This window comes from Strix uralensis, chromosome 38, assembly GCF_047716275.1.
Source record: "Strix uralensis isolate ZFMK-TIS-50842 chromosome 38, bStrUra1, whole genome shotgun sequence".
NCBI classification, from domain to species: domain Eukaryota; kingdom Metazoa; phylum Chordata; class Aves; order Strigiformes; family Strigidae; genus Strix; species Strix uralensis.
Window position 1 is genome coordinate 198,195 of NC_134009.1, and position 24,437 is coordinate 222,631.

The window sequence follows — 24,437 nt, forward strand, 5'->3', positions numbered from 1 at the left end:
AAAGAGCCGCCGGGATCGAATTGATGCTTTTATTATTTTTCCAAACCTCAGCTTTTTTTTTTTTTTCCTTTTTCTTTCTAAAATTACACCACCACCCCCCCCCCCAAAAAAAAAAAAAACAAAAAACAAAAAACCAAAACCCCAAGCGGAGCCGCAGCCGGAGGGTTTCGCGGGGGAGGAATGGCTTCCTGCGCTCTTCGTCCTAAAACAAAAAAAGAATTTGCAGAAACGAAGCGAAATTTTTATCTTAATGAGATGAATTCAAACGCTGGGGCGGCTCCTTAACGAAGCAGCCGGGTTCCCTCCCCTTAATTAAAATCAAAATTGGCCACGTTCGGGCGCTGCGCTCAAAAAATTCCTAATAATAAATCAAAAAAAAAAAAAAAAAAATCACGGATTATACCATCACCTTCACGCAAATATTCACAGTTATTCCGGTTGCGGCTCCGCGGCCGCTGGTGGAGCCTCTTCCTCCTCTTCTTCCTCCTCCTCTTCCTCGCTGCAGCCGGCCACAGCCGCCGCTTCGCTCCCGTTTTCCTCCTCTTCCTCCTCCTCTTTGCTTGCCCAACCCTCAGTTTCATTTTGGGGGGAAATCGCTGATTCTTGGGGATTTTGGGGAACCGCGGGCGGCTCTTCCGTCGCTTCCGCGGCCGTCGCTTCCGCCCTCACCTCCGACGTCTCCTCCGACGTCCCCTCCTCCGCTTCCAGCTCGTCGTCTTGCAGGAACGGCGGCATCAACAGCGGTTTGGGGGGCTGATCTTGCTCCCCCAGATTTTTAAGGAATTCCTCAGGTTTGGAAAATTCTGCGGAAGTTTCTGCCGCTTCCGTCGCTTCCCCGACGCCGCCTTCTGCCTCCTGGGCAACCTCGACGGCGGCGGTTTCGGTCGCTCCTTCCCCGGCGCCGTCTCCGCCTTCCAAAGCTTCATCGACGTCCTGATCGGCGATTTCATCCGTGAAGGGATCTTCTCCCTGCGGAAAAAAAAGAGACGGGAGAGAGACGAAGAGTCATCGAGCTGCGGTGAGGAAAAGGGAATCCGCCGTGAAACCGCGGGAGAGGTTGGTTTATTTTTATTTTTTTTTTTGGCAACTGAAAAAAAAAAAAAAAATCAACTTGCTGACGGACGAGTCTTAAAACGGTGAAAAGAAAAAAAAAAAAATCGATTCCATAATCCGTCGTGGAAAATGCCGAAGTGAGAGAACCCCGGGGAAAAAAAAAAAAAAAAAAAATCCCACGCCTGGAAGGAGTGGAATCGGTAAAAACAACAACAACAAAAATAAAAAGCTCCTGCGCGGCATCGCGGGCGCCGGGGACGGACCCTACGCTAAGGAAGAACTGTGCCGGGGTTTATCGGCTCCGCTCCTCGCCCGGGAGGAATTTGGGTTTAAACGAGACGATTAAAATCCAAAAGGAGTTTCTCAACTCTCCGTCCCCGGGTTGGAGCCGCCAGCGGCCGGATTCCCCTTCCCTCGCTGGGAAGAGCAGCGACGCTTCCAGGTTTTCATCGCACTTTTATTTTTTTTAGCTTTATTATTTTTCGGGAGATGGAGGAATCCAGATGCGGTTGTAACCTTGGAATCTCTTGGGGACACCAAGACCCTCCAGATCTGGGGGTTTCAGGGTGGTTTTTAGGGGTTTTTTTGGTGGTTTACGTTCGGTTTTTAACCTCGTTACCTTTATCAGGCCGACAGCGGATCCTAGCACCGCGCCCCGCCGTTCGGGGGGGGCTCTGCTTGCGTTTCAAGAGCGAGGAGGTGCGGGGTGAGCGCTTGTAGGGTCAAAGTTGGGGTGCTGCTGCCCTATAACCTTGACCTTGACAGAGAGGAGATGCCCCACACACACCCGTGCTGCGATCTGAGGACAAACCGTGCTTCTAAAATTCCCTTTTTTTGTTGGTTTGTTTTGGTTTTTTTTTTTCCTTCTTCCCCCCCCTCACAGGTCACCACGACATCGCGGCGAAAAGGGGCCGGGAAGGAGGGCGGCATGCCGACGGCGGCAGAAACCTCGCCCGAAATCTGATCGACCGCAGCGGCGGGGGGGAGAAGTTGTATTTTTCAGAAAGCGGGAGGGGGGGGAAAAAAAAAAAACACCAAACACCACCTCTCCGGATCCTTCCGTGGGTTTTTTTTGTTTTTTTTTTCCCCCCCCGCCCTGGGGTTAAATTCTGCCTCGATCAGAAATTCAGACCAGGTTGGCTGCCTCCACGCGAGAAGATCCATGCAGGTGGAGGAGAAACCTCAACGTTCATCTTCTCTGGCTGAGGATCCCAACCTACGGAGGTGACGGAAGGGCAGGGGGAGAGGGGCGGGGGGGATATAAAAATATCAAGTTCTACCTCGCGATCTGGACCCCAGCGTCCGTTATCGCCGGTAAAATCTACCGGGGGGGAGGTGAAGTCCACTCGTGGTGGAGACTGTCACGGCTTCCCTTGGGAAGGGCGAGGGTTCCCGCCATCCCTCCGAGGAGGAATCGTTAGGCCGATGGTCAAGAAATCACCTCTTGATGCGGCCAAGTCTTGCTTAATTAATCGCCCTGCGTCTCCGGCCTTCCTTTCAGGGGGGAAGGTTTGCCGAGAACGTGTAATTTTTTTTTTTTAATGGCGAGGCGGCTCTTGGCATTACCTGGAATCCTCAGATTTTCCTCCACCCCTTTTCAGTCTGGTTTTGCACCTGGGAATGATACGGAGACCGTGCTGGGATGGATCCGGAGATCTCCTCCTGCCGCTGGACAAAGGTCAGGCGCCCGTGCCGATTCATTTAGATCTGCCGGCAGCCTTTGATACCGTTGATCATGAGGAGATGTGGACGTGCCTGCGGACCCTGGCAGGGGTAGACGGGAGTTGCACTTGAGTGGTTCCGGTCTTTCGGGGGTTTATTTTTTTTTTTTTTTTTTTAAATATTTTTTAGTTTAAATTTCTCAGAGAGATTCCCAGAGGTTTGCACCTCGTCTGCCCCGAGGGCGCTCTCTCTCTCTCTCTCTCTCTTTTTTATGTTATTTATTTTTTTCTCCTGTGGGGTACCGCAGGGTTTTTATCTCACCCTCCTGTTCAACGTGTATGAGAGGCCGGTTTAGGGGAGAGACGGCCATCCGACGCCGACAAACTCCCAGCTCCAAGTCTCTTTTTCACTGGACCCAGAGGATGGAGTCGCAGGTGTTTTTTATTTTAATTTGGGGGGTTTTTTGGCTAGATTTTAGCAGAGACTGGGCATGATGAGAGCTAGCTCAGTCCGGGTTTAGACCAAAAATAAAACCGGGACGCCGGTGGGACAGGGGAAACATCTGCTCCCCCGCAGGAGGGGGTGTGTGTGTGGGCATCTGCCTGCCCTTGTCTGCCGGGTTTGCAAACAAGGGCTCCTCTCCTGCCGGATCCTGGGGCTGTTCCCGGATTTCCAGGGAACAAACAAGTAGCCAAAAGCGCTTCTTTTCATCTTCGCCTGGCGGAGGAGGTTGCCACCTTTCCTCTCTCTCGCAGATGCGGGCCTTGCCCGTTAAACCCACGCCGCCTCCGGACCCGCAGCTACCGTGAGGCGCTTTAGGCCGGGCCTAACCGCCCGGCGGCGTTCCCGCATGGAGCGGATGAACCCCCGTGCTCTGAAGACTGCGCTTGGCCTTCCGGGCTTCTTTCTGTAATTCCGAACGCCGGTTTGGGCTTAAACCCTACCCTGACCTCTCCTCGTGCTCCATCTCGGCTCTGACGATCGGTTGGGGTGTTCTCTGCCACTTCCCAAGGGAAGAGGAGGAAAAAAGGGGGGGGTGGGGGCTAACGAGGGTGTTTCAACTCGCGGGAATTGGATGTAACCCCCCACCTCGGGGTGCTCAGTCATTCGGTTGAGCTGCCGGGAGCGCCGCAAAGCCCGGCTTTTTGAGACGGGGTAAAAATTCCACCCCCCCGGTGCGGGATTAACGGGTGGGCCAGGAGCCGGTCCGCGTCGGCTTCCATCCCGGCGGGACACAAGCGTCAGCTTCCCGACCCATGCGCCGACTTCCCGGCACTGGGGGGAACCTGGTGTCCCCCCTCCAAGGCCACAGCTCGAGGGGTGGCTTTGGGGAACTGGATTTCCTTTTGCTATTTTTTGGTTTCTTTAATTACGTTTCCGTTTTGGACGGTTTCGTCAATTGATCTACACGCGCCCTGGGAATGACAGTAGGTACGGTCTGCGAGTCAAATAAATTAAAAAAAGAAAAAAAAAAGAAAAAAAAAAACCAAAACAGACGAGAAGTGGTAAACCGCCTACAGAGAAAAGAAACCAAACCCAAGATTTAGAGATAAAAAGGCAGCGGAGTGGAACCTACGCAGCAGGACGTCCCGTCACCGACACGCAGCACACCCAGTGAGACGCGGCTCCGTGCTGCTCCGGGAACTCGGCACGAGTTGCCAACTCTCTCGTTCACTCACCTTGAGGTATTTTTCCAGCATCTTTACGATGTGTTTGTTATTCAGGACGCTCTTGGCGACGTGTAAGCTGGTTTTCTTGAACTGCTCTGCGGCCATCTGCAAAGGAACCGAAGGTCGGGGTCAGTTCAAACGGGGAAGAGTGCGAACGAGGAGCTCGGCTGGGGAGTTTTCCCTCCTCCTCTGCAGGGCTCAAATCCCAGAAAACATCACAAAAAGTGGATGAAGGGAGCACCCGCCTCTCTCCTGCTAACACAAGCCCTGCAGAAAAACACGACTGAGCACCAGCAGCTGGAATATCCCCCAAATATCTTGAGTCCAGGACAGCAACATCCATCTCAAAAACTCAAAGAGGAGACAACGAGCACCCCGAGGGGCGCACGGTGCTGACCGGGGCTCACCCCGGCTCCACCTGCAACCCCCCAAGCCCCTCTCCAGCCTGGGCCAATTTAAGACATCGATCAACGTCTCGTTTATGAATTCCCCAAGCGCCCTCAAAGGCAATCTTTAATTTTAATTTCTAGCAAGCACTGCAGATTTAGAAAGAGGAGTGTTTCATCTGCACGTTTAGGCAGTATGCCTGAACCACGTACCCTGCTAAACCCCCAGTGCAAAAAAGAGGCCAATTTCCCTTTTAATATCAATTTTTCTATTCATCTCCCCATTTCTCACCCACCCACGTTCCCCTGCGGAAGGACAAACCCCGCACAGCCCATCCACAAGCCTCCCACGACCCTTCAGAGCTCCCCAGGTTAGCAGCTTCACCTCGTGGTGCGATCAGAGACCGGACAAGAAGGTTTTTTGAACAGCACCAACAACCCTCGAGCGCCCAGATACGTCCCTTCGCCTGGGCAGCGGGCGGGGTCGCTTACCCTGCGGTTTCGGTTGTGATCGGCGGATCGCAGGTGCCTCTGGAGAAGGTGGTTTTGCGCAGGAATTAACATGTCACAGGCCATGCAGTGAGCCGCCTCGATCTTCTTGAAGAAGTGCTCCTGGCCGATGCCTACAGCGACGACGAGACGTCAGCCAAAAGCCCCAACAAATGAGACGTTCGGCCCATTAACGTTGACTTTCCACCCCCCTCTAACAACCCCGCGTCACGGCCGACACATGAATTCAGCACCTATATTCCTTCCAGTTTCTGCTTTCAGAGACAAAAAAAAATATAAAATCTCACATACGTTGCTCTAAGATGGGGAGGAGAGTGATTCTGCTCTAAAACAGATCGTACCGACGCAGCACCCGAGCGTAGGAGGGAGAGAGACGGGGATAACAGCCCGAGGTACAAAGTGATCGACTTACCCCAGGCTGTTTTCCTCCCAAAACCAGCCCAGCTCTCCAAAAATCTATTTAAATAAAGGTGGAAGGGACAACTTGCACTTCCCCCAGCTCTGGATTTGTTCCTCCTCTCTACTTAGGCTCAGGTTTTCTGCCTGCAAGATTTTAGAGCCGATGTGTGGCTTAACTAAACTCCACTCCTCGCTCCCGCTGCGCGTTGGGAACTCTAGCGGGGACAGGCACGGTGATGGAGCCAAGTGGGTTTTTCTCCCCATCACGTTTGTTGCCACAACAGATCGACTTTGCCGCTTTAACATTCAAATCAAACACAAGATCCAGCTGCATTAACCAAACAGCCACAAAAATCAACAATTCCTGGGAGTTTTCCCCCCAGCTCCGTTTACCTGATTTTAGTATTGCTGATATTGCACGAGCCTTGAATCTGCTGCTTGAGTAACCCCAGCGAGGACAGGCCTTTCCCCCTTCCCCACCAAGACGAATTATTTCACAAATTTGGCTAAAAACCTCTCAGAACCTGAAGCCGAGTTACCCAAATCCTTCACGTTTGTGCTGGTTTCTCTCTTTGGGAGCAAAATCTAGTTGTTTTCTTGCAGGCTCGCTTGGTCTGGGGACGCAGAGCAGACGCTTACCCTTAAAAGGATCTGGCTTCTGTTTTGTGCCCTCTTTCTCCGTCAGCTCCTGGCGCCGCTTCTCGATTTTCTTATTCCTGTTGACGATGTACTCCTAGAAGGGGAGAGGATAAAACTCGTCGTCCTCCCCGCAACGCGCCGAGACAACTGAGGAGCTCAAAAGGGAAATGAGCTCTCCACAGAAAACCCACAGCGCAGACCACGGCTGGTGGATTAACTTGGCAAGGCGGGGGGGTTTTCCCCTCCCCGTCCCGGTATTTCTACTGGAGTGAGAGATGGAAAGAACCAAATCGGAGCCAAACAGATGCTGCTTCCACATCACCGTGTGGGAGACCCCAAATCCTTGAAAAATGCCCCCAAAACGCAAACACTGGTCACCCAGAAAATAAAACACCCCGATCTTTATCTCGCCTTCCTCAGCTCTAGGTGCGTAGCTGGTGAAGACTAGCTCTGCAATATTAATTTCTGGCTTTTTTGGTTCAAATTCATACAATTAACTTGCCCTCCCAATATGAAAATCCGTGAGAAGCTGCGTCATGCAAACGGATGTCAGTGGGTGATCAGATGAATTTGTAACCCCTTCTACTCCCTAGGTAAACTTAGAGATGCCAAATTCAGCCCAGAAATTCCAAACTTCAGCCCAGAAATCCAAAAATTCATCCTGGAGATCCCAAAATTCAGCCCGGAGATCCCAAATTTCAGCCCGGAGATCTCAAATTTCAGCCCGGAGATCTCAAATTTCAGCCCGGAGATCTCAAATTTCAGCCCGGAAACCCCAGCACGGATGCAAGGAAAGGTTGAGTTACCACCAAGCAACCCACCTACCTGCAGAAACTCGACCGTTTTATCCGGGAGTTTGGTACCGATGTATCGCAAAGTCTCTTTATGAAACTTGCTCTGGAGGTGTTTCTGGATTTCCTCTTCCTCAAAACTGCGGAACTTGCAGACAGAACAGGCAAACTGGATTCTAAAGAGAGCAATCGCACCGCAAATGAGGAACGAGCTCAACTGAACGAGGACATCAAGAAGACGAGACTGTTACCACCCCACTGTTACTTTTCTCTCTGTTTTTCCCAAGCACCACCCCACACAATTTTACTGCGTCTTGGACCTTTAGAATTGCTGTGGAACCCGCCCGGATGAAACAGCATCTACTTCTCCATAAAACTTTCCGCTATGGGATTGGACACTAAAATCCTGCACGAGTTTAAAAGCAACTGGAGAAATTCATAGGGCAGGAGGTGAATTGGCACTTTTTGATATGAAGATCCTCTCCCTGGTGCGGGAAAGCCCCGCGATACAGAAACGCTGGTGCCGCCGTCACTCGTTAGTCCATCTTTAGATCACTTATTCTACTATTTTAATAGCAAGGCTGCATAGATAGCCACTTAAAAACCCTTTCTGAATTTATAACTACACACCGATGTATGTATTAAACACCACGGTATTCTCCTTATCTTAAAACAGTCATAAAACACACAAAAAGTGAAAAAAAAAAAATAACGCTGAAATCAGAATGCAGAGCCCCAAAACACGATCCCCCAGCAGATTTCCCCCAAGTTCGTGCAGAGGAAAATCCTTGGTAAATGTTATTTGTGGAATTGCTGGGAACAGACTGATTTCTCGCTCTTCTTACCTGTCCATAGCACGATCACGCATCCGATCTCTTCTCCGCTGCTTCTCCCTTTTCTTCTTCACCTCCTCATCGTCATCTTCACAGCCATCTCCAGATGCTAAGGGGCGGGGGGGAAATAAATCAGAATTATTGTGCTCGCAATCACCCACTCTGCTGGCTGAGGTCTTTTGGGACTCAAATTCCTCGGTTTCCTCTTCCCACGCAGCTTTGGGAAGTCCCAACCTCCTTTTGGTCTCTGGAAGGTCTCCGCAGGGACCAGCTTCCGACCCCAGGGAAGCTGCAGCCTCTTTCCACGGTCTCCAGCAGTTACTGTGAAACCCAAACCCTCCTTCCTCCAGCTCCCTGAACCTCCCACAGCAACTCAAAGTCTTTGTAGGCAGCGACGGGACATGCCCTTAGTGGAAAGAGAGGGGAGTCCTGACTTTTACAACGCTGCAAAGACACATCTCTATCTCCCTTCCTTGGGAGGAGCTGCTACTTTCTCCCCAAATTCTCATTTTTTCCCCCCGTTCACCTCTTTTTCACAAGGCTGAAAACGCTACTCAAGAAAGTTAAGCAACAAAAACCAGCAGAGGTAGCAGAGCTCGAGTAGTTTTGCTTCCTTGGGATGGTTTTGGATCTATTCCTCATGTCGCCTTCCCGATAATTCCTTGGTAATTGTTAGGAAAGCAAAAAAAAGAACTAAATTAGCTGACCTAATCTCTGCAGAGTTTTGGGGTAGCAAGCTCTGAGTCAGAGGTCTATGAGCCTCAAAACACTCAGGTAATAATTCACTCATGTTTTTAAGGTGATGAAGCCCAGAGACCAGACCCAGGCATTAGATGGAGGCTTAAATGAGAATTTTAACATCCAACTACACATTTCAGTCTTGAAAACAACCTAAAAGCGGCAAAAAAATTCCTACACGTGGTTTTCCCCGAGTCACTCTAATGCAAAAGACCCAACGTGTGAGGGGGTCGACATGTCTTTGCCGAAAATTACAATCCCAAACCAGCCAAAGAGGTTTCAGCTACTTTAGACCACACAGGTTTTAAATTAGTGCTCTAATATACTTTGATATAGTCCCATTTATTTGACAAAAATCAAAATAAAACGGGGTTTAGCCCACTGACCAAAGCCTCCACTGAAAATTATTGAGTTTATAATATTTGTGCTCTGCCCTGGTGCGAGAAACGCGCGTCCTCGCCGCCGTCCTCCAAGTGTGGCAGGAAAATAAACCAACATCGTGGCCAATATCCATTCGGACGGATGGCAACCGCCCGCGCCGAGAAGCCCAGAAGAAACGAACCCGTTTTGGCACTGCCCTGCTAACCAGCGCGGCACTCCCGTGCCACGACAGGCAGCGCCGGAGCCCTGCGCTGGTTAATGGGTCGCAGAGAAGCTGCGTCAGCTTTTGACCAAAAACTCAAGGTTTTGATAGCGCTCGAGGTGAAACCGATGGATTGGGAGCAGGATTAATCCAGGAGGACAGTGTGAGGGGGGGTTACACCCTACCTTCCTCCGTCAAATCGCCCCGATTTCCGTTCTCCTGGAAAAGAGAAACACAAAAAGATGCTGGTGGTGTTTACTGCGATTTGGAGGTTTCACAGTTCACCCAGCCAGACCGCAGAGCGGGGATTAAATCTCTGTTTTTATAAGTATTTACAAAATAGCTGGTTTCCATCTATCAGGTTATATGTCACCGCTAAGTATCGCTTCTCGCTATCAAAATTTAAATACTTGGCAGCCGAGTCGCCGCTCCGAGGGACACCGTACCGAAGGTTACACACAGTCACGAGTAAAACAAACAACAATGACCCCCAAACGAACCGACGAGGCGAGAAACCAACCACTAATTGGAATTCAGCCCTAACGAGCCTCGCCAGAAGCAGAAGGACGGGCGCAGGATCCTAACCTTTCCTCTACAAGTGCTCTTCAGGCCCCTCGGCGCAAGCGGATCTGTCAGTAACCCCCGCTGAGGTGCATGGGGAAATTATAAGGAGCGAGTACTTGCACAATATATGGGCTCAAAACGTTGTTTCTGGGTGATTTTAAATATTCTGACTCTCAGCGCAGTCAAAAGAGGAGGGGAAACTGCTTAAATAGTCCCACGTTTGCCACAAAGGCTGATTAAAAAAAAAAGGTTACTTACACCTTTGTCAGCTTCATCTCCTGATTTTTCCTCTCCTTCGCCCTCATCTGCTGCACAAAAGAAAAAAAATCATTTAGCTGGTGTTGGGGGGGGTCGGGTCTTTTCTCCCACTTCACACTCCAAGGGACCCCTAAAAAAATAGCTAAATACTGCAGTAATGGCTCAAAACTCCAGTGAAGATGGCAAACAGGCCACTGGTTTCTCCTTGCTCGTCAGTCTCTGCTACAAACCTGATCCTTACTGTCCCAATATTCACCTCGGGCATTAAATTTCGTCCCAGGCCACAAAATACAGAGTTCATAAAGCCTGGGCGCTTGCAGGAGTATTGTAACAACACTAACGACTAAAAAAAATAAACTACAACAGTTTTGAGATGTAACAACTGAAAGATAAAACATTTTGAAAAGGGGGGAAACGGCCACAGCTCGTACCGTTCTCGGTGTCGTCTCCCTCGCTGTCGGTCTTGGCCTGTTTGCTGTCCGGCTCGTCTCCGCTTTGCGACTGTTTTCGCTTGCGGCCTCCTCCCTCGCCGTCCGATCGCCCCCCTGAACGGTTTCGGAAACCTCTTCTCTTGGGCTGAAGTGGGAAGGAATCAGTTGTATCGATCAACTCGGGGCACTAAAAAAAAAAAGCTTAAAAATCAAAGTATTCCACATCCAAAAAAGTTTAGATTCTTGTGACCCTGCAAGGTTTATTTTGGGCTATAAATGGATTTTATAGCTGGGAGCGTGCCTCTAGAGAGCGGATTTGGGAGGGGGTAAGCATTCAGAGGCTCTATTTTACGTGCAAATGGGTATGTTCTGCTCTACCCAGGAAAATTTAAATTATTCTGTGGTGGAAGCAACGTGAATTAAGATGCGTCCTTCTCCGAAAAGCTCTAACCGAGGCAAACAAAACCAGCAATCTTGAGAATTAAAAAAAAAACCAAAACCAAACCCGACGGCAACGACTTACCATGAGCGCGTTCATGTGCCAGGGCACCGTACCCATCCTGTCTCTGTTTCGTTGCCTCCCCATTCCATACGGCACATTCCCATACCGTCCCATTCCCATGCCCGACATCCCCATCATGCCATAGTCATAGTCGCCGTAGTCACCATAATCTCCGTAGTCGCCGTAATCGCCGTAATCCCCATAGTCGCCGTAGTCGCCGTAGTCACCGTAATCGCCGTAGTCGCCGTAGTCGGGAACGAGGGCTTGGGAAAAGAGGGAAGGGAGCCTGTTGGATCCGGCCCCCCCCATCCCACGCCCGCCCATGTAGTTCAACTCATTCCAACGAGCCGAGAGGCGCTCGGAGCTGGAGGAAGGCATGAAGTGGTCGCTGCGGTTGAAAGCGTTTAGACGCCCGCGGTTTTGAACGCGGTTTTGGCCCCGTCCTCGGATGAGGCCGTAGTTGTTTCCGCGGTTCCGAGCTTGATCCCGGCGGCTGTCGAACTGGCTGCCGAAGGAATCGTTCCGATCGGTTCCGACTTCTCCGTAATCGTAGCCGGATCGGTACATGTCGCGGTCGTTCATCGAAGACCTCGAGTCGTACGATTCAAAAGACTCAAATCTGAAAGAGCTGCGCAGGGGGAGACAACGGTCAGCAGCCGGAAGAGCGTTTCCACACACCATGCAGGCGTTTGCATCCATTTTTATCACAATCCAAGTAGGTTTGGCCAGAAAAACGGAATAAAAATATTTTTAAGCCCCGCACACTCATCACTTTCTGCAGCCCACATCCCCTTTTCCTTATCCTCAGGGAAAATAATCAAAGAATTGTGGTTTTTCTGCAATGAGTATGGAACAGAAATCCTTTGGAGATGTCATCACCTGACTAACTTTCTAGCACTAAACCACTCTGGATTATGTTTTGCCAGCGGAAAAGCAGATCCCAAAAGCTTCCCCAGGTAAAAGCTGCTTCTCATCGTCTCTCAGCTGTGCCTCCGGGTGTGAATTAATGCAGATAAACCCCTCAGCGTCTTGTCTGACCGCAGCAGCGAGCAAAAAGGCAAAATTTTATTTATTCAGTAACTCTCACCAGGGTCTGTATTATTATTTCAGCAGCAAAACATGCACCGATATGAAACAACTCTCCAGACTGGTGTAATTTAACCCAGTGGGAGAAAAAGCCAAATAAATACTGGGCAGCCATGAGGAAAAACAGACGCAGAGGGAAAAAATACTTTAAAAAACCCCCTAAAAACTATAAATAATAAACCTTCTGCAAAGTCTAGGAATTGAATGGACAATGGAAGTCACTTTTAATGGCTGATCAAGTTTGATACGGTTGATATTTATGGATCAAAATTATGTACGTGTACGTGCACACACGCGTATCGGGGCAGGTAAAAAAGCAGCAGTTAAACTCGTTTCCCCGGGAACAAAGGCTGGATCACGCCTATACAATCAGCACAGCTTAATCTCAAGTTTTAGTGATTAAAAGCCATTCTTTTTTACTATTAAAAATAGATAAGAAGCAGAACAGTCACCTCTCCTGGTCCTCCATCCCCTCCCCTGTCCCGCCGCTGCCCTCCTTCGACAGCATATCCAAGCGCTGGTTGATTTTGGCGATGATGGAATCCGAGTTCTCGTTGGCCGAAGTCTCGGCGCCGTACGAGGCGACGGGCATGGCGGCGTTGACGTCGGCGTTCATGCTCATATCCGAAGTTTTGGGTGTTTCCCAGCTGCTGGAGGTGGCAGCGGCTGCGGCGTAGTTGTACGTGGCCGCTGTGTTAGCGGCGGTGGTTTGGGTGTTGTAATAGTCGTAGCCTTCATAGCCTGGCAGGAAAGGAAAATAAAATTGATATTTATACAATATTATAAAGACAGCAGTACCTGGAGGAAGAGTTTAGACGTGAATGGATCCTAGCAGGCAAGGCTGCACCTGGGTTTTACCTCCTTTAAAAGAAATCTTATTCCTTAAAGTAAGAAATATCAAAGATTCTTGTTGCCCAACCCTAAAAGTGTAAAGGTCTTCCTCCTCTGAGCAATTTTAACTGCAGAAACAGAATTGCATTTGCAATTTTTGAACAAGACCCTGAGCCGTCTACGCCGCACGGTCCCGCAAAATGACACAAGAAAACCCACAGCGGAGGCACTGCCGGGCACGTGGCCACGTATCCGTCAAAAAAGGACCAGGCCTAAATAAGTTAATCAGAAAATCAAAGCAGCAAGTTGTACTCAAAGAGAACCTTGTGGCAAGACACCAGGGCGTGGTGGAAAAACCAACGTGCTCGGGAAGCTGCCGGATGCTTCGTGCGATCCCGAGCTCCCGGGAATCCTCGTCGCGGCTCCACGGCCCCGGCCTGAATCCGGCGTCGTTCCGGCAGCGACACGTGCCACGAGCTCCACAACAAGCTCCCTCTGGCCGCTTCGACCCGCTAAACCTTCGCTGTATCAGTTCGAGGGCTCTCTAAAGCGACCGCCGGAATAATCCCTCAGAATTCTCCTTTTCCGCGACAAAATTGAGATCGTTAAGGCCGCCGGCGCGACGATGCCGCTGCCGGTTGTGCTGACCAACGCGGCCTTGTTGTGTCTCTGTATTCCCCCATCTGCCCGCAACTTGTGTTTTTATTTAGATTATAAAGTCTCCGGAACAGGAACAGCCTTTCTGCTCTGCATCAGCACAAATCAGCAAGTCCTTGACAGGGATGCCTGGACTTTACAAAAAAAGAAAAACAAGAAAAAAACCCTCATTTTCACCTATGACTTGAGCTGGGAGGTTTGAACCCACAGCCTGACGGGCCACGTTCCATTTTATACTGTGAGGACCAAAGAAATAATATTTTCTAAAAAAATCTCAGGCTTTCGCTTGGGGATGCGTTAAGACGAGCTTAAAACAGCCCCAGGATCCAAATCAAAGCCAGTAACTAATTGCTTTAGTTTTATTAGTGAAAACAAATCATGTTTTATTGAGGAAGTGCCAGCTCGCACAGAGAACTGCATTTGTGTATCATCAAGCTGACGGAATTACAAGGGCAAACGTTGGGTGTGAGGGGAAAACGATATAATCTCAGTAAAATCCATTTATTAATGCCCACATCTGCCTGTCCCAGATCAAACGAGAAACGGAGACGTAAAAGAAATGAACTTTTCTCGTGCACAAGCCAATTTTTCTGCTTTAAGGGACAGATGGTGCCGGTCACGAGGACAGAGCTGCTCCCCTGGCAAGAGAAAAAGCTGCAATCATGGAGCGAGGTAAAAATAAATACAGGAATTAGAGGTTTAAAAGCACAGCGTCGCGTACTTCACACCGACTCCCAAGCGGAGACGGCGCAGGAAACCAGCTCCGCTCGCCACGGCCAGCTCGAGGGACTGAGCAGGAGACAAACGAGGGGTTTTTTTAGCACGTACCTTGCCAACTCGTTGCGTTCGTCGCGTATGTACCTGAACGGGACAAAAAGAAAAAGAGTTTCAGCTCTAAAAGTAACAAAAGTTCAGAGACTAAATATATCTAATTCAGTTTTAATTGCTGGGAAAAATAATGGATCCCTTTGCTCAGAGTAGGAAAGAAAGAAACACTTCCAAGAGCTAATTCTGAAGATGAAATAGGCAATATATAATTTTTTCTATGTGTTTTGAAACACTTTCAAATATCTGCACTTGAAAACAGTCAAACGATTCAATAAAAACCCTCAAACAGCAGCAAAACCAAGGCAAAAGCAAATATATTTGGTATAACTATCACTTCTAGGAGCATCTCGCTCCTGTTTAGGCTGCAAAGGAGTTCAAAGGAGAGCGCCCAAACTCCAAATACCCCAGGACACGCTTCGTTTTGTGGCGGTACTAAACCCCCGGTGATAAAGCAAAGCACATTATTAATCACAGCCAAGGCCGTGACCAGTTCCTCCAGTACAGGACACTGGGAATGGGAGCGTGTCACGATCCCACAGGGGAAGCTTTTACAGAAAAGCCAAGTAGAAAGTCACTAAAACAGGTAGAGGAGAAGAAAGGCTGAGAAAAACTGTTTCTGTATTACACTACTCCGGCTAGAAAGAAATAAAAATACGTTATATTGTAAAATTGCAATTCCCCAAACCTATTTTTACAGACACAAAACTCACCTTGAGTGTTGGTGGCCCCAGTGTTCCAGGTGCCGTAACCTGCAAGAACAAGAACGGAGCTATTAAAAGAATCGCTGCTGTGATCACAGGGTTTGTTTCTTCCCTTAATTAACCCTAAAAACAATAAAGTCTTTAATTACAGCTGCACTTTTGCTTTTTATTGTTTGGGAAACATGCCTGAAGCTCGCCCGATGCTTTATTTCAGATTGTTTCAGCAATCTGAAGGTCAACAAGATGTTCCGTAACACTGAGAATTTAAAAAAAAAAAAAATACAGCGAGTTTTGAAAGAGAAATCAGTTTTAAAAGGTGCTTGATGTAACAACGGTGTGAAGTTACATTTATACAGGAGAAAATTTGAAGGATAAATCATCCAAAACACTGAACCGGCAGCGAGAGCGGACGTTTCAATCGTGCTACGCCAGCAGAAGCGGCTTTTTTCCTGGGGAATATCGAATCTCCTCGTACGGCAGCCAAGGTGAGCGCCGCTGTTACGCGAGCCAATAAAATAAATTGAGCTCCCTCCACTTTTCAGCACTAATTGCAAGATTTGCGCTAACGAGGTGGCTTTGGACCGGTCTCTCCAAAAGCAGCAGCAGCAAAGGGTCACGACGTGCAGGATCCCCCACCGCGACTTCACCAGCTCTTTTATTTCACGGCAGCACTTCGCTTTCCCTCGCCAAAATAAATAATTTCTCTATTTTAAACCTTTTCCCGAAGTTTCCAGGGTGGAATCAGCATCCCCAGTGCCGCAACGATCCCTGACAGACCCGCAGCGAGCTCGGCAAACGCCTTCATCTCCTCAAAGGGCATCGGATAGATGAGCTCCGTGCTGCAACGAAACCTCGAGATCATCTAAATTAAATCTTGAAATCACAAGCGATGCGCTGGGTGTTTTGCCGACAGCATTTCCCAGAGTCTTGGCTGCCACTTCTTGCAGGAAAATTACTTTTTTTATCCATATTTATTATTCTGATCAGAAATATAAGTTGGTCCACAAGCAGAACTACCAACACCTGGCTTCCTATGGATCCAAATTATTTCAGTAAGCACTATATTACCCCAAACTTCTCCCCACTTGTGTTCTGGCCTCGCCTCCCCCCCTCAAAAAAATCTGCAGTTTTCCTTCCCTTCAGCAGCTTCATCTCCCCCCAACAGTTCCCCAGCTGAGAAACGTCCTGCACAAGCCAAAAAATCCCCCAAAACATGCTTCCTTCCTCCCTTCCTTTGAGGTTTATTTCATTCTTCTGCACCTTGACACCAATTTCGCAGAAGTTTTTATATTGTTGGAATCAGCCCCCCATTTTGCAAAACATTTATTTTTTTAGCGACAGCCCCTGATGTGGCAAAAACTTTTCCTTTTTGGACACAGCTCCTGATTTTGCCAAACTTCTCTATTTTTGGCGGCGGGCCCCAATTTTGCAAAGTTTTTCTTTTTTTAGCGGCAGCCCCTGATTTTGCAAAGCTTTTATATTTTTGAAGGGGGCCCCCAATTTTGAAAAACTTCTATATTTTTTTGAGGCGGCTCAGGCTTTTGCCAAACTTTTCTATTTTTGGAGGCAGCCCTCGATTTTGCAAAACTTCTGTATTTTCTTGAGACAGCCCCCAATTTTGCGAAGCTTTTATATTTTTAGCAGCGGCCCCCGATTTTGCCAAGCTTTTATACATTTTTAGAGGGGGCCCCCTATTTTGCCAAACTTTTCTGGTTTTGCAGGCAGACCCCATTCGCAAAGCTTTTCTATTTTTGGAGGCGGCCCCGAATTTTGCAAATCTTTTCTACTTTTGGTGGTGGCTCCAGACTTTGCAAACCTTTTCTCCTTTCAGCGGCAACCCCCGATTTTGCAAAAACTTTCACATTTTTTGGAGGCGGCCCCCGATTTTGCCAGGCTTTTTGTATTTTAGGTGGCGCCTCACTTTGCTAAACTGTTCTATTTTTGAAGGCAGCCCCCAATTTCACCAAGCTTTTATATTTTCTGGAAGGGACCCCCAATTTTGCAAAGCTTTTATTTTTTGGAGGCAGCTCCCAATTTTCCAAAACCTTTTCTCTTTTGGCAACAACCCCCAATTTTGCAAACCATTTACTTTTCAAGACAGCCGCTGATTTTACAAAAATATTCTCCTGCAGCCCCCAGCTCCCTGCACAAACCTGTCCAACACCCACCAAGGATGTACAGGACACCTCTTCCTCTTAACAACTTTATTTTTTTTGTGGTCAATCACCTTAAACACACAGAACCTAAAGAAATCGCGGGCGAAACAGTCACCGGCGTATTTTTGAACTCCTATAGAAACCGCAGCACCAGCAAAACAGGAACTGCAACACGGAAACGCCTTTGCAAATCGGAGCCTTATTTCTTTTTGAATAATTTCTTTTCCCACAGTTGGTGTTTTTAGATCGAGTCACTCGCCGTTCAGCTTCGTTTTACAGCAGGATGCAGCTCTCCAGCTGCCGGTGAGAGGAACAGGGCAAGACAGAGCCCAAAAATTAAGGACAAACCTCTGATCCATCGACTGCAGCCTCCCCAAAGCCTGACTTTAAACCCACAGCTCAGTTTAACGCTCTCTCCACGTTAACTCACTGTTTGCAAACTGCTGAGCGCACGCAATCGTTTCGAGTGACAAGTGACACCGAGCTCCCGGCTGTCACAGGCGTCATCCCCGCGCGACGGCTCGTAGCCGGAGAAAAGCGGGAAGAGAAAGCGAAGCCGGCGCAGGGACGCTTTTCTCCGGGCAGGTCGCTCGGTTTCTCACCCAGCGGCGCCAAAAATAGCAGCAGCCTTCGCGCTTTCGACCGCACGCAGACGTCGGCTCAAAAGCGAGCTCCTCTCCTTCCATTTTTAAGCTGACTTTGATAAAACCTCAGGTTTGTTAATTCAGGAGGCAAAAACAGCCCGGCACAAAACCTCGAGGAAAACAGAGGCTGCTCGGCACAAAATCCGGCATTTCTCAGCCAAAGAGAGTCCCACCCTTTTTGTACCTCCAGATTCTATAGGATAAATCTCCCTGCTTTTACGTTACATGTGTATACGTTGGCGCCCGGCTTGCTGAGGCGTAGGGCACGCTACGTTCACATGGGTATTATCACCATTATCTCATTCTTTCAAGGAATGAAGAAATCCCAGTTAAGCAAAGACCTCAAGCTTTCAACGCACAGACCTCAAGCTTTCGGTACGACTTAAGAACGTGGTAATTAAGAGTTCAACGTCTAATTTTGAAACTAAATATTATGTGAAAAAACCCACTAGATGAGGCACTCGCGCATTAAAAACTCAGTAGCAACGAGCAGAGGTGGTATCCATCAGTTTTGCAGCAGCGCAGCACATCCGTAAACATCCCCAGGAGGGAAAAAACTCAGCAGAATAAATCATCATTGCTTTCTCTGGGGAAAATAAACACGAAATAAAGTGCACAGCAGGAAAAAAAAAACAACTCAGAAGGGACCAAGCAGAGAATTTTACTGAGCTGAGCGCATCATCTGTGCTGGTTCCAGCTGATTCCCAAGACAGCACTCCCTGAGCTGGGGGAAAACCTTGGGAATCGTTTTTCTCCGCACACGTGTACAAGCGGAGCGCGAATCCGGAGGTGACGGAGCAACGTCGAGAGATTTACATCGTTCAGCCTATGTGAAGCGCTGAGAAATTAAGTTTTAACACCCACACAAAAAAAGACGGGACCCAGGAGGTAATTCCTTCTGAAAGCAGAGTCTGAGGTTCTGCTGATTTCAAAGGACTTTACCCAGGGAGAATAAAAGTTTGTCTTCTGCTGGAATCATGAAGTATTTAAATGAAATCTACGTATCACACGCTCCTACACAAGGCTCGACCATAAAGCTGCTCTCCTCAAAAACCTGCTCGCGTGGAACCGTACGATTCTCAACACACAGAGAATTCAAAAATGAAAGGGCTGGTTATAAGCTGAGCTGACTACACCTGAGGTTTATTTATAAAACCCCAAATACGCAAGAACTGTGAGAACTCACTCATTTTTATACCAGCTAACAGTAAAAACCCACAACAAAACTCCTCTAAAGCTGCAACACACTCGGAGGTTTTAATCTATCAATAGTTCTGCAAGGTGAAGGGAAGATCCCAGCTTTCAGTGGCTCGTTAACGTCACGAAGCCAACGAAATCTTTCTGGGGAATAACTTTTAGCTGCCTAAACTCTTCCGACTTGTTCATCTGGACTCAAAGAGCTGTCGGTAGAGAGAAACCAGCACTCGTGCAGGATGATTTGACACACATTTAAGGTGTTTTTAGTGCTGTCGCAGCTTCCCACCTCATTTTTATGCCTGAAGAACAGGTAAAACACTTAAAAAGCGTTTAAAAGCGTGATGAAATAGATGCTGGGCATCAGATCTTCACCAAGGTGAAAGCGGAGACAGAAGGAATCTGGAAAGAGCAACTTGTCAACAGGTCTGTACCAACACAGCGTCCGGATGAATTATGAATGATCTCTGCAGAAAAAGCTACGTGCAGGACACTAGGAACTTGATAAAACACAAACAGAAACAGCATTGCTGCTGTATTATTTATAAAATCCTGCTGCAGTCATAACGACGTTATAAAACCCAAGGAAGTGTTTTCAACAGCGAGGTAAAAATCGCCCTTGTGGAACCTTCGCGTCCCTGAACATAAGTGGAAAAAAACCATGAATTCAAGGTGGGAAGAGGACGGAGAGCTCCAAACGGGCGCAGGGGGAGAGGATCCGGGCTGTCAGGCTGCTTCAGGTTCAGATCCAGGAGCATTTACCCACGCGCCGCCATCTCAAATCCGAATAAACTTCAACGAGGGGCTTTAAACAACCGATATTCACCTGTTAAACTTCGATTTGGGTGACTTGCTTTCAATTTCCACTTCCGTGAGCCTCGTTTCAGAGTTTAAAGAGATGTTAAAAAAAACAGTAGAAGCTGGGAGCGCGCGCCGACGCTAACGAACTCAACGCCGTTTAGTGCTTTGATGAAGGAGGACGGGTTTTTCCCCTCACAAACCGCTTCCCCACACCAGCCAACAAAGCTTAACGATGTCAACAGCCTTTCCCCTCTGTTTCGACGCTCGACGGCGTTTCAGAGGGCTCTCACCTGCTTCTTTACGCTTCGTTTGACGCCTTCTTTCTGGTCGCCGTTATACCGGGGAGGAGGAAAATACTTCAGGGGGCAAAGATGCACCTGGACGGCTCGAGGCGGGCACTGAGGGGGTATCTGAGGGGGACGAGCTGCCGCAGCTCGTAATGGCGGCGTTTAGCGTTGTGACAGGTGCCCGGGACAGGCCCCTGCTCCTGAGCGAGTCGTAGCTGCTTTTCCCGGGGGTAACGGGGGGGGGATTTGCAGCCCAGCCCGGGGTGGGGTGGGCTCAGGCAATCCCCTGCGTAGGCATAAGGAGATGCTCCAGCTGAGCCCACCGCGGACCCCCGCTAAGCCCCGGCGAGGGGACGGGACCCCCCGGGGATGGGGGGAAGGGGTCGCAACGGGAGGAGGGAGGGGAAGAACCGGCGCGCACGCGGCGGGGGGCGTGGCCGCGCGGCCGCCATTTTGTGTCGTCTTCAGAAATGGGACCGGCTCCATTTCCGCCCCCCCCCAGCTCCAGTGGGGGGGTGAGGATGGAACAGGCCCCCCCCCTTCAATAGCAGCCACTCACCAATCGGCGGCGCCCTCGCGTAGAGCGACGCGGCGCTCAGCCAATCAGCGGCGGCGCCCCCTCACGGGAGGCGGGCACAACACCTCCCGCAGGGGCTGACCCCCCCCCGCTCCGCCACAGCCGCCGCCGCTACGGGGAGACACCGCCGCCGCCGCTGAAGGCGGCGGGAAGACCGAGCCGCCGCCCCGGGGGAGGGGAACCGCCGGCCCCCGCAGGGCCGCCCCGCACCTACCGCCGTATCCCTGCTCCATCGCTCCCCTCCGCCTCCGGCCAGCGGCGCCGCACTGCCCGCCCGAGCGCCCGCTGCGCAGGCGCGCCGCGCCCGCCGCCCATTGGGCCCCGCCGCCGCTCTAACCCGCCCACGAAGCTCTCCATTGGCCGCGCTCCAGAAGCCCGCCCCCGCGCCCGTCATTGGACGAGCTCGCCGAGAGGCGCGACCCTCTCGCCTGTCCCATTGGCCGGCGCTCCCCTGCCGGCATTCATTCCGCGATTCGATTGGCGGAGGCGCTTCCTCCGTGGGCCGGCGCCGGGGCCCCTTCCTGTCAATCACAGCCATTCCCTCTCCTGATTGGGCGGCGGCGCGGGGCTCGCTCCCTCACGGTGCATTATGGGGGCGGCGGGGGTCGCCATGGAGCCCGCGGGCCCACTGGGGGCCCTCACCGGCCCCTTGACCCCTCGGCTCCCAAACTGACCCTCGACCTTCCCCAGGAGCCCTGAGGGGCCCGTGATGCCGGGCCCTTCCCCAGCCCCTCACCGGAATGGCGCCCCCCACCCCCTGCCCACAGCGCCCTGCTCCGAGGGGCATCACCCCCCCCCCCTCAAAACCCGTCACCTCACGCAGAAGAACCTCTAAAGCCAGATCTCCGCTACCATCAAAGCGCGGCCTAAGGAGCGGACAAAGGCTTCAGCCCAGCAGGACGGCAGCTTTTTCCTCACGTTTTGCCCAAAACCAGATTAAAGCGTCTTAAAAGCAACCGGCAGCAGTGGGAAACGGGTGAGGAGAGACAGGCTGTACCCCCAAAGCATCCCTGGTCTTCCCCAAGCCCCGTGTTTCACAAGCCACATCATTTTCCAGACCCATTTCATTCCTTTATTACCTGAACCGAAGCACAAACGTCCAAAGGACACGCTTTTATTTCAAATTGTTAAAGAAAGTGCCATCAATTATGTAAAGGATTAATTGTGGCATCTCAGCCACAAAATCGAACCTCCTTATTGCAAGGAAGAGAGCAATTCTTCAAATCTAGCAAGGTTTGAGCAACAGAGCTTGAAAGAAAAAAGATGTGGAACAAGGAGAAAAATTTCCTATTCCTGTGGGAGAACCAGGAAAACTGGACCAGCTGGTGGTGAAGGAGGGGAGCGGCGGTAGAGTGAGACCATCAGGAGGGTAAAAACAGGGTGAGGGCATAACATTGATCCCCCAAAATATCCCCAGTTTGTGGCTTGGCCACGTGTGTTCCTCCTCAATTTCTGATTTTTTTAAAAAAATTTAATTCACTTAAACCCAAGAAATTCCACAGTTTTGAGTTGTGCAAGGAACAACCTCCTCATTTGTGCTGTTTAACGTTCCCAGGTTGCAGCTGCGACACGTAGAAAACACGATGGAGGAGAGAGAGCAGGAGCAGAAGCACTGTGAGATAAGTTTGAGGAGGGAAATAAAAGCTCCAAGAGCAGAGAGGGGTTTATTCCAGCCCTCTCAGATGCCAGAATGGCATTTTTTTAATAGAAATAGGAAAAAATCTCAGGGAATAGAGACCGACAAAGAGAACCCCAACGATTTTAGACAGAAGGACTGAACAGGCACCCGAGCTGCTTCTGGAGGATGTGGGAGATGGATTGGTGGCACCTAAAGAAAATCTTTACCCACTAAATCTGAAAATCATCACAGCAGCCAGGTCTTAGAGCTGAGAAAAATTGATTTTCTGATTCTAGGAGGAAAGCGGGAGGATTTAAGTTCTGTTAATAACAAAGAGCCATTTCAGCACGTTGGTTGGAGACTCACAGAATCCTACTACAATTATTTCCATACCTTCAGGAAATATTATAGATTACATATGGATTTCTAGCCTGGAAACATTCAGACTATGAAATGATGCTCTGGATGATCTATTCTTGAAAGAATTCCTCAATTTAATACCCTTTAAAGACTTGTTCATGTGTTTCTCAGCTAAAAGAATTAAAATAAATGAACATGAAGCTGGCGGCAACTTCACAATCAGAGTAAGGAGTTAAATGGGCGCCGCCCTGCTGCGTTATCGGTACGTTTCTATATGTAACGCCACAGAAACAAGTTCTACAAGTCGTCCTGAATTGCTGATGACTGATAAGACACCCCAGCAAGCTTGAGCACCTCGAAACGACTCGCTGGGAGATGCTCCCCACGGCCTCGGAGACCTCAGAAGGAAGCAGAGCTACGAGGCTGGACACATCCCGCAGGAAATCCAGCCAGGAGCCAGGGCTGTCTGCTCCAAAACACCCCAACATTCGCCTCAAAACCTCCCCCCGTTTTCTTTCCCCTGGATTCTTCCTGCAAACTCCTCCCCAAATCCTTCTGGTTTAGGTGCTATGAAAATACTCCTCTACAGGAAGGAAAAAGCCCTGGGCAGAGGATGGTCAGGCAGGGTTTAGAGCATGGTGCACGTGATTGTAATTACTATAATTAACTAAGATAATAAAATACCCAAGAGTGTTAACAGAAACTGAGATCTGGGCTGAACAATCAGAAAATACAAATTAGATCTGCTACCGCCCCCCAGCCAGGGCCACTGCCGAGGGCATTGCAGTAGCTGTAGCAGAGGTAAGGGTGGTCTGGGGGAAAATAAAACACCCTTATTTAGGCTGAGCAGCAAAAATTTGAATTACGGCCTGTTCTCCAACAAAGCAACACAGGATAAGGCTCGAAGATGTGCGGAGCGTGGAGGGAAGCGAGGTGAAGCAATGACTGAGCCTTTCCTTGGGGGAAAAGCGGCAGCATCCAAAACCCCTCGTGATGGGTGTAAATCCAGCAACACCTGGATGTACAGCACCTAGAGCCTAAAGCCCGGCCCTTGCTGGAGCGGCCACAGGGGACTCGACACCATCTCTTGTTTTTTTTCCTTAAAAGAGAGTTCGTTCAGGGAAAGCATTTACGAGGAAGTTGGTGTGGAAGGATTTTAGCACCCGCCGACTTCTCCGAGCTCTTTGCGGCTGGTTTCTGCTTCCTCTCCTCCGCCGACGTGCTCCGAGGCTGCAGCATCTCTGGGGACAAGGTGCTTGGATGTTCCTGCGGATCCTGGGCAGAGCGAGATCCATCCTGCTCGGCTTCAAGCAGTCCGAGGGGGAGGTTTAGTTAACACGACTAATTAATTGTTGTCAGATGTTTGGAGCTTCCTGCCTGCACTCTCGAGGAGCACAGAGCCATGAAAACCTCAACGCTACACAGACAAGCACTAAGCATTCCCTACGCAGCGTAGCTATATCTGCACTTAATTCAAGGATTTGGACTCAAAATGCAAACCCTCAGCGATATTTAGTGTGTAAAGACCCAGTTATGGGGCAGCATCGAGCCCCAAATGCTCCTGAGGAGCTGGATGAGCCCCGACCTCGGCGATGGGGCTCAGCACCTCCTCGTACGCACCAGCTGCCTCTCGGGACTGGCTCCTCGGCCAGACCTTGTTTGAAAAGGAACACAAAGC

At 49.8% G+C, this 24,437-nt stretch overlaps 1 protein-coding gene across 7 annotated transcripts; it reads right to left on the bottom strand.

Moving 5' to 3' along the window:
* Positions 1 to 15: 15 nt before the first annotated feature.
* AKAP8 (A-kinase anchoring protein 8) lies at positions 16 to 21,094 on the bottom strand. Of its 7 annotated transcripts, none has more exons than XM_074854841.1 (15): positions 20,996 to 21,094; positions 15,132 to 15,170; positions 14,422 to 14,454; positions 12,558 to 12,846; positions 11,041 to 11,647; positions 10,518 to 10,662; positions 10,087 to 10,133; positions 9,450 to 9,483; positions 7,956 to 8,052; positions 7,145 to 7,286; positions 6,320 to 6,413; positions 5,264 to 5,394; positions 4,395 to 4,490; positions 410 to 969; positions 16 to 202 (listed from the first exon to the last, which is right to left on the bottom strand). In XM_074854841.1, the coding sequence occupies exons 1-14, from the start codon at positions 21,012 to 21,014 to the stop codon at positions 430 to 432; spliced, it is 2,313 nt and encodes a 770-aa protein (XP_074710942.1). In that variant the 5' UTR covers positions 21,015 to 21,094; the 3' UTR covers positions 16 to 202; positions 410 to 429. The 7 variants fall into 7 exon arrangements, 5 of the variants coding, with proteins under 5 accessions (XP_074710942.1, XP_074710941.1, XP_074710944.1 ...); XM_074854840.1 differs by having other exon boundaries at positions 10,087 to 10,136; XR_012626879.1 differs by lacking the exon at positions 16 to 202 and adding an exon at positions 2,620 to 2,817 and having other exon boundaries at positions 700 to 969; positions 10,087 to 10,136.
* Positions 21,095 to 24,437: the final 3,343 nt, after the last annotated feature.

Bases quoted from the DNA above. Each gene is read 5' to 3' on its own strand.
- AKAP8 (XM_074854840.1), bottom strand. The intron at 11,648-12,557 runs GTGACTGTTCTG...CCCCCTGCGCAG, and splicing joins GGGATGGAGGACCAGGAGAG to CTCTTTCAGATTTGAGTCTT. The intron at 4,491-5,263 runs GTAAGCGACCCC...GTTCCTTTGCAG, and splicing joins ATCACAACCGAAACCGCAGG to ATGGCCGCAGAGCAGTTCAA.